Here is a 12615-nt window from a genome sequence, read left to right on the forward strand (position 1 = left end):
AAGCACGGCCTTCAGCATGGTTCCAGTGATCATATCTGCAGAAGAACAAGAAATACACTCAGACTTCCACAGTTTAAACATTTTAACAATAATGCAATAATAATATTATTACCGTCAAGTCTTCTTAACTTCAGTGGACTGTTGCTCAGTTGGTTGAGGAGGTTGTTGTAGTGAGTGGGACTGTGGAGCTTCTCTTATATACAGGTGCAGGAGCGGATGTTTTGTCATTGACACAAAGTGACATTGTTGGGAAATTGTCGTTATTAGGAAATCTTTTTCCGTTGGACATGTCAAGGTGTGGTGACAGTTCAGAGCCTGTGACCACACCTATATTCTATATTCTATAAAATATCTCCTATTACAGATAAATACACTGTTGTGTTTTTGATTTACCAAATCTGAACGTTTTAACGTCCTGAAAGACGTTTAGTCTCTTTATTCGTGAGTCTTTGGTGTTGGCACGTAGGTCAACAGATGCAACACGTGGAAACACCTGGTCTTATGGTTACAAATGGAGGGGATCAGACAGGGAACAGACAACACCCAGTCAACGGGCTTTTCTGTCTGCTCACTCTTGTTCTCGGACAATGGTGGATATGGCGGCTTAAGTAACTCATATATGCACGTAATTCACATAATGAAATGTAACGTAATTAATCCCTGCTGCTGCTGGTCACATCATCGTCATCTCTTTCTGTTGCTAAGAAAATGAATCAAAGTAAATTAGGGGATTATTAAAAAAACGACAGGTGAAGTACGCTGCTGTTTTACAAATCCTCGAGGATTACTAAGACGTTTAGAAAAGTTTCTCAACATTGGATGTCTGATCTGCATTAATGCCTCGTACTTGCACAATGCAGGTGAGTGGACACGTAGATGCTATACTGTTAGTGACTCATGCTTTATGAAATGTCTCGTCTGTTTCAGGGAATAATACATTTACATGAGGTTTATGAGGTTTGATCGAAATAATCTTTTTTCCGCAGGTTCATCAGACGCCATGAAGCTCTTCATTGTCGCAGTGTTACTTGTGTTAGCAGCAGTGACTGCTCATGTGAGTAGATGGAGATGTTCTTCATCATATTGTTTGTTTGTAAACTAGATTACACATTGACAACTTCATGGATTTCCACAGACCTTGGTACAGGGACGAACTTCAATGTTAGTGGGGAATCAAATATTTATTTTTTTGCCTCACGTCATTTTTCAATACTGTTTTCCCAGCGACTAATTCATGGATCTTGATGGTAAAAATATATATTTAGGGGTGTGGAATCTGTGAGTGTGTGAAATATGGGGCAGCTTGATTGGATTTAAATCAACCGTTGGGCCTTGGCAGTGATATGCGTTCTACTGAGTGCCATTCTAGTGTGTCACTGTATATTAAAACAACAACATTTAGTTTAGCAGCAATCCCTGCTTAGCGGCTTGTAAATTCAAATAAACACTTGATTATGTACAGTAAATTATTATGTTTGTGTGTGTGTGTGTGTGTGTGTGTGTGTGTCACGGTGTGTGGGGCAGTAGGACCCAGACGCAGAGTTTAAACTTAAAAGGTGTAATTTTAATACAAACGAGTCTTTAACGGACAAAACAACTGGGAGCACAAAGGGAGAAAACACAGGAAGCTTACACGGGGGATGCAGAGGTGCAGAGGCTCAGGAGACACGGGATACAGAAATACAGGGAGAGCAGGGCAGGAGATCCGGACAGGAGGACAGGACAGGAGATCACAGACGACAGACCAGAGGACACAACCGACATACGACGACGATCCGACAAGGACAAAGGGAAGAACCGAGGCTTAAATACAGACACACAGGGAAGACAGGGGCAATTCGACACAGGTGTAACACATGAGGACTGGTGCAGACAATCACAGACAGGAAGTAAAACTAGATATGAGACACAAGAACCCAGACTACAAAATAAAACAGGAAACAGAACCCAGAGTGTGAAAACATGAAACACAGGGATGTACTAATAAACAGAAAACACTTTGGAAACGGAGGAAACTAAACATTGACAAGTACAAAACCCTGACAGTGTGTGTGTGTGTGTGTGTGTGTGTGTGTGTGTGTGTGTGTGTGTGTGTGTGTGTGTGTGTGTGTGTGTGTGTGTGTGTGTGTGTGTGTGTGTGTGACAGACAAAACAACCAGAAGAAGATGGAAGCTTCCCTGAATATCAAGACCACGTAAATGTATGTGTTTCAAGTCTTACAGTCATTAGTTGTTTGGGAGATTCTTCAGAGATTCTTCAGAGATTCTTCAGAGATTCTTCAGAGATGCATGTGTCTAGAGAAGATGAAGACAATGAAGCAGAATGTAAACATGCCTTGCTCCACTGCCGGTAAATGAAAGGCAACAGGCCTAGTTTACTTAACTAAAGTTAGCAGCATTGAAAACCACTTTACAAGTGACAGGAAACTGAAATATGTTCAGGTGAGGACAGGTCTTGATATTGGGGGGAAAGAAACAGATGAGAAACAGTGAAACATTATTTGAAAAACAACTCAAGCTGGGTTAGGAGTATTTTAGCTCTATGTTACTTCTGTTAACGACTTTGACTGATTAGTTGTATGAGTGAGTGGTATCTTACTACTGATTAATTAAATCTGACTCAATTGTCATACTTACACAGTTGTATGAGTGAACTTAATCACAACTAGAACACCTAGTAGGTTATTTCCCATCAAATTTTGCTTTAAATGTTTTACATATATAAATATATACACGCAATATATCGAGATTATCAAGACCTGCTGCCGCACAGTGTTGTACCAGCACATGACTACAAATTAGTCATTTACTGTACTCATCACTTTCTCTGTGCTTTAGCCTGAGAGGGGAGCGTTCAAATCCAAATCACACTGGAGAGATTCGTCCCGGGCCAGACCGGGTTGAGAAGGGAACTGGTAAGTCAACAATTAAACACAATGACATGAATATGTTTAATAGGACACATTCAAGAGGAGACAAGTCTATATGGTGGCATCTCTTTTGGAGGGAACGCTTTGAACTGTGATACAATTAAAATCAGCTCACATCTGTAGATTTGCTTTCTGTTTGGTTTTTATTTCTTTAAAATGTTTTCATTTATTTTACAGCATGTAACACCGTATATATATATATATATATCTGAATACATTCTCTAAAAATAATCATTAAAATGTCAAATTCCCGCTCCCCATCCACACTCTTCTGCGTCACTTACTGAGCCATCTGAAACTTCAGAGATTTCAATTATCGTTTTCAAGATGAACGTCAGTTGCTCTTTCTGTTGCTAAGAAAATGAATCAAAGTAAATTAGGGGATTATTAAAAAAACGACAGGTGAAGTACGCTGCTGTTTTACAAATCCTCGAGGATTACTAAGACGTTTAGAAAAGTTTCTCAACATTGGATGTCTGATCTGCATTAATGCCTCGTACTTGCACAATGCAGGTGAGTGGACACGTAGATGCTATACTGTTAGTGACTCATGCTTTATGAAATGTCTCGTCTGTTTCAGGGAATAATACATTTACATGAGGTTTATGAGGTTTGATCGAAATAATCTTTTTTCCGCAGGTTCATCAGACGCCATGAAGCTCTTCATTGTCGCAGTGTTACTTGTGTTAGCAGCAGTGACTGCTCATGTGAGTAGATGGAGATGTTCTTCATCATATTGTTTGTTTGTAAACTAGATTACACATTGACAACTTCATGGATTTCCACAGACCTTGGTACAGGGACGAACTTCAATGTTAGTGGGGAATCAAATTTTTTTTTTTTTGCCTCACGTCATTTTTCAATACTGTTTTCCCAGCGACTAATTCATGGATCTTGATGGTAAAAATATATATTTAGGGGTGTGGAATCTGTGAGTGTGTGAAATATGGGGCAGCTTGATTGGATTTAAATCAACCGTTGGGCCTTGGCAGTGATATGCGTTCTACTGAGTGCCATTCTAGTGTGTCACTGTATATTAAAACAACAACATTTAGTTTAGCAGCAATCCCTGCTTAGCGAATTGTAAATTCAAATAAACACTTGATTATGTACAGTAAATTATTATGTTTGTTTGTGTGTGTGTGTGTGTGTGTGTGTGTGTGTGTGTGTGTGTGTGTGTGTGTGTGTGTGTGTGTGTGTGTGTGTGTGTGTGTCACGGTGTGTGGGGCAGTAGGACCCAGACGCAGAGTTTAAACTTAAAAGGTGTAATTTTAATACAAACGAGTCTTTAACGGACAAAACAACTGGGAGCACAAAGGGAGAAAACACAGGAAGCTTACACGGGGGATGCAGAGGTGCAGAGGCTCAGGAGACACGGGATACAGAAATACAGGGAGAGCAGGGCAGGAGATCCGGACAGGAGGACAGGACAGGAGATCACAGACGACAGACCAGAGGACACAACCGACATACGACAATAGACATACGACGACGATCCGACAAGGACAAAGGGAAGAACCGAGGCTTAAATACAGACACACAGGGAAGGCAGGGGCAATTCGACACAGGTGTAACACATGAGGACTGGTGCAGACAATCACAGACAGGAAGTAAAACTAGATATGAGACACAAGAACCCAGACTACAAAATAAAACAGGAAACAGAACCCAGAGTGTGAAAACATGAAACACAGGGATGTACTAATAAACAGAAAACACTTTGGAAACGGAGGAAACTAAACATTGACAAGTACAAAACCCTGACAGTGTGTGTGTGTGTGTGTGTGTGTGTGTGTGTGTGTGTGTGTGTGTGTGTGTGTGTGTGTGTGTGTGTGTGTGTGACAGACAAAACAACCAGAAGAAGATGGAAGCTTCCCTGAATATCAAGACCACGTAAATGTATGTGTTTCAAGTCTTACAGTCATTAGTTGTTTGGGAGATTCTTCAGAGATTCTTCAGAGATTCTTCAGAGATGCATGTGTCTAGAGAAGATGAAGACAATGAAGCAGAATGTAAACATGCCTTGCTCCACTGCCGGTAAATGAAAGGCAACAGGCCTAGTTTACTTAACTAAAGTTAGCAGCATTGAAAACCACTTTACAAGTGACAGGAAACTGAAATATGTTCAGGTGAGGACAGGTCTTGATATTGGGGGGAAAGAAACAGATGAGAAACAGTGAAACATTATTTGAAAAACAACACAAGCTGGGTTAGGAGTATTTTAGCTCTATGTTACTTCTGTTAACGACTTTGACTGATTAGTTGTATGAGTGAGTGGTATCTTACTACTGATTAATTAAATCTGACTCAATTGTCATACACAGTTGTATGAGTGAACTTAATCACAACTAGAACACCTAGTAGGTTATTTCCCATCAAATTTTGCTTTAAATGTTTTACATATATAAATATATACACGCAATATATCGAGATTATCAAGACCTGCTGCCGCACAGTGTTGTACCAGCACATGACTACAAATTAGTCATTTACTGTACTCATCACTTTCTCTGTGCTTTAGCCTGAGAGGGGAGCGTTCAAATCCAAATCACACTGGAGAGATTCGTCCCGGCCCAGACCGGGTTGAGAAGGGAACTGGTAAGTCAACAATTAAACACAATGACATGAATATGTTTAATAGGACACATTCAAGAGGAGACAAGTCTATATGGTGGCATCTCTTTTGGAGGGAACGCTTTGAACTGTGATACAATTAAAATCAGCTCACATCTGTAGATTTGCTTTCTGTTTGGTTTTTATTTCTTTAAAATGTTTTCATTTATTTTACAGCATGTAACACCGTATATATATATATATCTATCTGAATACATTCTCTAAAAATAATCATTAAAATGTCAAATTCCCGCTCCCCATCCACACTCTTCTGCGTCACTTACTGAGCCATCTGAAACTTCAGAGATTTCAATTATCGTTTTCAAGATGAACGTCAGTGAGCTTGTTTGAGAAGATGATTCATAAAAAGTTAAATTTGATGACTAACAGTTATTTTCTTGCCTACCTCTTTGCTCAGAAAGAAACTAAAAGATCCAAGTTTGATTCTCCAACTTCATCAAGTCTTGGACATCGTGGTTCACACTTTCCATCTTATATTCATTTAAATCATTCATGTTATTCCTAATTTGTGCTGTAGAAGCCAAATATCTGTGTACCACAATAAAACTCTGAAACAAGTATCTGTGATAAATGTCTTTATTTATATAGGCTATGAAAGAGGAGCAAATTCCTGAAACAAAATTGTTTCAGTTTATGATACAAACACAAATAAATTGCATTTAGAAGACAGAGACAAACACAACACATGGAATTTTTTTTTTTTTTCCTGAATCACGTGTTGCTATTTCCCAGGTGACTTCGTCTAAGGCTCAAACAGGAAGGGGAAGTTGGAGTGACCCTGGGGAAACAACCAGAGAAGCAACTGTTTGATATATCACATTATTAAAAGTCAGATTCTGTGCAGTAAATGATAGTATTATGTGTGTGTAAAACATTGTAACTGTAAAAACAACAAACCTCATCAATCCCAGGACCAGAAGCGTCTCCACGAGGATCAGGAGGATTTGTAGTCGCCTCTTTCTGTGTCCCCAGTGGCCATGTCTGATATAAATATCAAAGTTATGAAAAACACATTGATTAGAATTTACTGATGACTTGTCACTTTTTTTTCTTTTATTGCTGAAATTGTTCATTTCTCAGAGTTTCTGTCGTGCACTCACTCTTTCTGTCTGCACCTTTGGCAGGGACGCTTGCTGAAGTAGGAGGAAAGAAAATTGAATTACAAAAAAATTACATGAGTACTAAGTATGTGCATGTATTTAGCAACAAGAAGACATTAATAGAATAAACAAATTAAATGCTAGCAGTCGCACTGGGAAATGACACGTGCATGGTTGAGTTTTTAACAGCATCAGTTAACAGAGGAGACTGGGGTGACATGATCTGTGCCACCGCTCAGACAGACAGACAGACAGACAGTGTGTGGTCGGTGTAGCGGACAGTTGTCATTGCGCCACAGTTACCACATCCACACAGTCATGACTCAACATCTGCAGGTGTGTTATTAAGTCACTCAAGTCTTCATCGCCGTCCACATATAAGATCAAAAACTTAATTCAAAGTAAAACAGATCATACAAAACTTTGGATATTTGATCCATTTGACTTTTTCTCTGTGAATAGGTTTGTTGTTGGATACAAATTGAAAACTCTCATCTAAGCCTCTTGTTTTCCTCTCCACTGTGTCCATTTTAAATTGTCTGACCTGCAGAGGGAGCTGTGGCCTCTGTGTGCTTCTCTCCAGGTTCTGCTGAGGGGTGTTAGGCTGCAGCACCACGTTGTTCCTCTGCTGGGGGTATCCGTAAGAAGGCATAAAGTACTGGAAGCCCTGCGGATGATCGATTCATCACGTTGATACAAATCTGAAGGGAGCAGCTAAATGGCGAGATTGACATTTGCAAACAAGACACTATGTCTGATTCATACCTGCTGTCTGGGAAGCTGAGGGAATCCATACCCAGGGTACTGGAACTGTGGAAACATCTAAGGGAGATTTAAAAGAATATTTAACATCTTCACACGACTGAGATGTGTAACTATGACAGGGGCCTTGTCGTACCTGTATAGGGTTTTGGGCCTGCTGAGGGACATTAGGAGCGTTGGGGTCCTGTGGGGGTCCGAACTGCTCTTGCTGCCCGTTGGCGAAAAACATGGGGGTCAGCTGGTTGCCCTGGTTGGGGAACAGCAGCTGAGGCCCCTGGGGACCAAAAGGGCCGCCAACCTGCGGGTTAAAGTTCACCATCTGAGGGGTGAGCTGCTGCTGCTGCAGCACATACTGGGGGAATAATGAAGACGCCTGGAGGAGAAGAGGTTCTTTTTCAGCTTATATATTATTTTCCAAAGCAAACAACACTTTTAATTATTTGGCTAAGGGGGAAACTTATTCCATAACTCAGGGTAACAAATTGTCAAAAGGTTATGAAGTAGCAGTAGCGAGTCTTCACCTGTGTTTGTCCAAGAGCTGCAAGAGTGAGTGCATTCAGTCTCAGGATCTGAACAAACACACACATATTGAATTAGATTCATATTATTTCTGACATATTGTTTCACTCAACAGCCATAAATGCTTAAAACAACTATTTCACCTCATTGCTGTTGCTTGCAAGGATTCCAATCTGCAACTGTTAAAGAGAACATGAAGAAATGTAACTTTATCAGGTCATTCCAGATGCTGCAATATGAGCGATGCATAGCAGAGCAACACATGTAACTCACTGGCAGAGCACAGCTCGTCCCCAACAGACCGACCAACAGAAGGGCAATGTGTAGCTTCATGATGTCTGACAGTGTCTGAAAAAATGAGGCATGAGTTTAAAAAACCATATGATGGAAACATTTTACCAAGAAACAGAAAACTTTCAGGGAAACAAGCTCCACAAACTGGTCTCACCGTTTCTCTGGCTCTGCTTTGCCTTTCTGTGCTGCTGCTTCCTCACCTCGTCCATATCCCTTTTAAATTCTCCCCATGTGAGCTGTCAGCACCCCCCCCCCCCCCCCCCCCCCCCAGCCTGTCCAGACGGTGTGGTCAGTGTGACAGGCATTTCTCATGGCATCAGGCTCAGACACTTACAACACCGGGCAGCTAAGTGTGTTATTAGGTGTATGTCATGTCTGTAAACGCCATGACACGGTCTGTGTCAAGTCATTAACAGGTCTCCGAAGATCCACGATTTACAAGTGCACTGTACGACACTCTTCACATCAAGTGTTGAGGAAAAACAGCAGCTTTCCTTGAATAGATCGAACCTGAATGTATGTGTCTATATTGATTTATTAAAGGGTGGCGCTTCAGTTTGTTTTAAGAGATGTTGAACAGGAGTTTTGGCAAAAGGGAGACGGAAGCTCAGAGATTAGACTGAGACATCTGTTCAGACTGATGTTGACGTATCACTGGCAAATCATGGGTGTTAATGGATGACTGTTGGGATCATGTTGTTCATGAGACAAAAACATGAATTTCACTCAGTAGAGCAAATCCTCCGCACTAGATTGCACACACACCTATAAATCACTCACTAATCACAATATAGTCCTCTAGATAGAGATTTTGCCACTTTGTTGTGCTGTGCAAATGTTTACTGACATTTCTTATACCCTATATAGTGCACTCATTGTATCCCACAATGCATCGTGAAAAGTAATTTGCGACCGATGGTCACCAACCGAGAAATATACACAGGATTTTATTTTATTTTATTTTGCCGACAAGCTCACTATATAGTCCTGGATGTAGAAGTCACCATATAGTGAAGTAGAGTGAGTAAGTGATTTTGGACACAGCCCATGAATTAATCTGAGAAGTCAAGGAATGTCGAAAAATAACAACACAAATCCCACAATGTTGTAGAAAGTGAAAAAAGCGCCGCACCAAAATGTAATGGGTTATTTTATCCTCTCAAAATGTCATGGAAATTGGCTGAGAATTCTTGAGTGTAATCCTTCTAACAAACAAACAAATGGATGCAGACTGTTTGGGGTTCTAGCTGAAAGGACCCGAAGGCACGAAAACATTGGTGCTGAACATGAATTTAATGTGAAAAAGAAAGAGTCTTACGGTCTCAGGTGGCAGGTTATCAGTGCACATACAGGAGGTAAATGAATACATCAAACTGAAACACAAAGCATGTGTCAACAGACAAATTAAGACAAAGGGGAAACACAGATACTTATATACACAGGGCAGAGAGGGATGACTGACCACAGGTGAACACATGAGGAACAGGTGCAGACACTCACATGGGCAGGAAACTGGACACAGGAAGGCAGGAAGTAAATGAAGAGATACACAAGGAGCAAAAAAGTTCTAAATAAAACAGGAAACGCAGAACTCGCATTCAACAGTAAAAACCTTTTTCGTACAAAACAGTCACAATAGTTCACCGAATTTCCGACGGCAGAATCATGACACAGACGAAAAACATACCCTCCTTGGCGATGTAATGAATTTGGATTCCCCACAGAAAGACTGACACAAAGCTCCATATAAAGTCATATGTTTTAGTGACTGCTTTTAGTGCATTTGAATGCTTTTGAGTTTTCTGCACTCAGTTGTACATTTGTTTTATTGACATTTGAACTTGAAATGTGAGCAATGGGCCTTTTTCACAGCAGACATTTTGACTTACAGATACAGATCTACTGTTCACAAAGGTGTTTGACCACAAGCTTCTGTATCTCTGTTTGGATTTTACCACTATTGTACTGTTTTATCTCTCTTCTTAAGACATATCTTCATAAAAAGAGCTTTAATCGCATGAAGTCTATGACGTTTTCTTATCTGTATCTTTACCAATATTATTTGTATTCTGATTGTTAATGCACGTTGTTACTTGTATTGAAAAGTGCTATACAAATAAAGTTGTTATTATTATTATTATTATTATTATTATTAGTAGTAGTAGTAGTAGTAGTAGTAGTAGTAGTAGTAGTAGTATTTGTCCTTGGTTTGTTTTATTTTTATTTCCTAACTCTCTAAAGCTGCCTTGGGTACGTTGAAAGGTGCTCAACAAATTAAATATTACTATTATGATTAATATTATTGGGGGTTATTCAAACCATTAAAAACACTTCTGTTCAAGTGAACCACACAGTCTGTCTGTGAGCCAGTCTGTACAATTCAAGGATACCAACACTGAGGCATTTAATGGAGTTCAGACATCAATCATCTGTGCTTTTCCTGCACTGACAGATAAAAATGTCTCTCATTAAAAATGGCCTTTGTCTAACAGATTGTCTAGACTTTAGTTGTTTAGTCCACAAGACTGTCTCATAAAAAAGTATTTCTGATGTAACCTAGAAACCTAGAAACCTTTTCTATGTTAAACCCTACCAAGCTTTTATGCAGAACAATTATGTATAACTGTAAATTTATGATATATTTATTAAGATATATTCATTATTACTTCATGCATATTGTGTACCCACCCTCATCTATTATTATTATGCATATTCATTAGACAGTTGAGTTGTGGTTTATTGTACAGTTTGATTTATCATCATTGTCCTTTAGATGGCAGCAGAGATGCACTGTAAATTGCAGATTATAGTTGACTAATGAACTTTACCTTGTTGTATAATGTGCTGGTGTAAATTCAGAAGCATCTAACAAACAAGCTTTGATTTCAAGTAGATTTATTGTGCAGTCAGAGATTCATATGAGTGTTTCTGAATAAAACACAATACACACAGGCTCATTATAGTCAAAATCACACAAGTCCGGTTTTATTGGAACACTCTGTCTCCCAGTGCTATCTTAAACATCCTGGTGTTGATCGTGGTCATCACACAGAGCTGCGGTTGCTTTCTCAGTCGGAGCTGGAATCTGAGAAAATAAAGAGCACAAGGTTGGTGAATCAGACAACGCTGAAAAGTAACCTTCTTTAGTGAATGATTTAATCTTATACCTGAGTATCCATAGTGGTCTTCATGTTGTCGTCCTGTTTCATAATCTGACGCTGAAAATTCAAAGAACAAGAATTAGCTCATGAAGTTTCTCTTTCAATACTAAGCAGATTATTTATTTCTTACCCTGAATCTTCTCAGAGGATCAGGCTGAAGAGGAAACTGCTGTGGCACGGCTCCTCCTGTATTAACCTACAGAAAGACAGCAAGGCAGCAAGATTTAGTGATGCCTTGTTTGTTATATTTCTGCTTATCATCATATAAACTGTTTTAAAAGACAGAGGAGAGTGTTTACCATGAAAGGCTGCTGAGCAGGATTCATCTGAGCCATTTGAGGGACTCCCATGAACGGCTGCTGAGCAGGATTCATCTGAGCCATTTGAGGGACTCCCATGAACGGCTGCTGAGCAGGATTCATCTGAGCCATTTGAGGGACTCCCATGAAAGGAAACTGATAGAAGGTTTAAAAAAAGGACACATGAAACATTTTGCCTGGTTTTCTATCTATCTAACAACGTAACATGAGGTTTGATGATGTGTTATTGACGCCACTGACCGTATTGACTGCAGGGACGGGGTACATGTTGGGAACAGGGGCCGGTAAAGCAAAGGCAGGAACTCCAGGAACAAACTTTGAAGTGTAAAGCAGAAATAAGGTTTATTCTTATATTACTGCAAAATTATTTTCATGAATTTGAAGATTTCAAAATTTTTTGATATTTCACATATTCATATAAGACAAAACCTCATATAAGAGCAATCTGAATTAAAAAAGTTAAGGATGGAAAATTAAGAACTAGACACACACACGGAGAACATGCAAACTCCACACGTGAAACTGGGATTCAAACAAGTAAACATCTTGCTGTAAGGCGGTGGGGCTACCCACTGAACCACTGTGACGCATTTATCAAAAATGCTCTACCAAAATATTTTTCAACATTCTGTCCGTACATACAACAATGTTTGTTGCTCAAAGTTTTTGTCTTATACAAAGTGCCTTGAGACAATGTATATTATGATTTGGCGCTATACCGACAAAAAATGGAACTGGAAACCTGATTGACTGACCTGTGCAAACTGCGGCTGCCTGATGAAGCCCACCCCTCCACCTGCCACCATGGCCGGGTTCAGGCCTCCAGCCATCATCCCAGGGTTCACTCCATTTACCACACCTCCGTTCATACCAGGTATCAACCCTGCATTCATGGC

The 12615-nt window shown here is 39.9% G+C and overlaps 2 protein-coding genes and 2 long non-coding RNA genes across 5 annotated transcripts in view; 2 read left to right on the top strand and 2 right to left on the bottom strand.

Annotated features, from left to right (window-relative positions):
- The first annotated feature begins 765 nt into the window (after positions 1 to 765).
- LOC117768324 lies at positions 766 to 2243 on the top strand. Its single transcript, XR_004615041.1, has 3 exons — positions 766 to 860; positions 987 to 1054; positions 2147 to 2243. It is a non-coding gene; the product is annotated as an uncharacterized LOC117768324 (long non-coding RNA).
- Positions 2244 to 3347: 1104 nt separating this feature from the next.
- LOC117762749 lies at positions 3348 to 4871 on the top strand. The gene is made up of 3 exons (XR_004614065.1): positions 3348 to 3442; positions 3569 to 3636; positions 4775 to 4871. It is a non-coding gene; the product is annotated as an uncharacterized LOC117762749 (long non-coding RNA).
- A 1252-nt stretch (positions 4872 to 6123) lies between these two features.
- odam (odontogenic, ameloblast associated) lies at positions 6124 to 8427 on the bottom strand. The gene is made up of 10 exons (XM_034587348.1): positions 8393 to 8427; positions 8218 to 8292; positions 8088 to 8123; positions 7947 to 7994; positions 7562 to 7798; positions 7429 to 7485; positions 7208 to 7330; positions 6664 to 6696; positions 6461 to 6544; positions 6124 to 6341 (listed from the first exon to the last, which is right to left on the bottom strand). The coding sequence occupies exons 2-10, from the start codon at positions 8275 to 8277 to the stop codon at positions 6306 to 6308; spliced, it is 714 nt and encodes a 237-aa protein (XP_034443239.1). The 5' UTR covers positions 8278 to 8292; positions 8393 to 8427; the 3' UTR covers positions 6124 to 6305.
- Positions 8428 to 11116: 2689 nt separating this feature from the next.
- The window catches only part of scpp9 (secretory calcium-binding phosphoprotein 9), a 1998-nt gene continuing 499 nt past the window's right edge, over positions 11117 to 12615 (bottom strand). Inside the window, exons 4-9 of one of the 2 annotated variants that reach the window (XM_034587423.1) lie at positions 12476 to 12615; positions 11960 to 12002; positions 11699 to 11854; positions 11530 to 11595; positions 11406 to 11456; positions 11117 to 11323 (exon numbers count right to left, since the gene is read on the bottom strand). The exon at positions 12476 to 12615 is cut by the window's right edge and continues 18 nt beyond it. In XM_034587423.1, coding sequence (XP_034443314.1) covers positions 11255 to 11323; positions 11406 to 11456; positions 11530 to 11595; positions 11699 to 11854; positions 11960 to 12002; positions 12476 to 12615 — 525 coding nt within the window. In that variant the 3' untranslated portion in view covers positions 11117 to 11254. Of the gene's footprint in view, positions 11324 to 11405; positions 11457 to 11529; positions 11596 to 11698; positions 11855 to 11959; positions 12035 to 12474 lie in introns of both variants that reach the window. The other variant, XM_034587413.1, reaches the window with a different exon arrangement.

Source organism: Hippoglossus hippoglossus, chromosome 1 (genome assembly GCF_009819705.1).
Source record: "Hippoglossus hippoglossus isolate fHipHip1 chromosome 1, fHipHip1.pri, whole genome shotgun sequence".
Taxonomy (NCBI): domain Eukaryota; kingdom Metazoa; phylum Chordata; class Actinopteri; order Pleuronectiformes; family Pleuronectidae; genus Hippoglossus; species Hippoglossus hippoglossus.

Excerpts from the sequence above, each read along its gene's own strand:
- odam (XM_034587348.1), bottom strand. The coding sequence starts at position 8,277 with ATGAAGCTACACATTGCCCTTCTGTTGGTCGGTCTGTTGGGGACGAGC. Across the intron at positions 8,124-8,217 it reads GGACGAGCTGTGCTCTGCCA|TTGCAGATTGGAATCCTTGC; the intron begins GTGAGTTACATG and ends TCTCTTTAACAG. Across the intron at positions 7,995-8,087 it reads TTGCAAGCAACAGCAATGAG|ATCCTGAGACTGAATGCACT; the intron begins GTGAAATAGTTG and ends GTGTTTGTTCAG.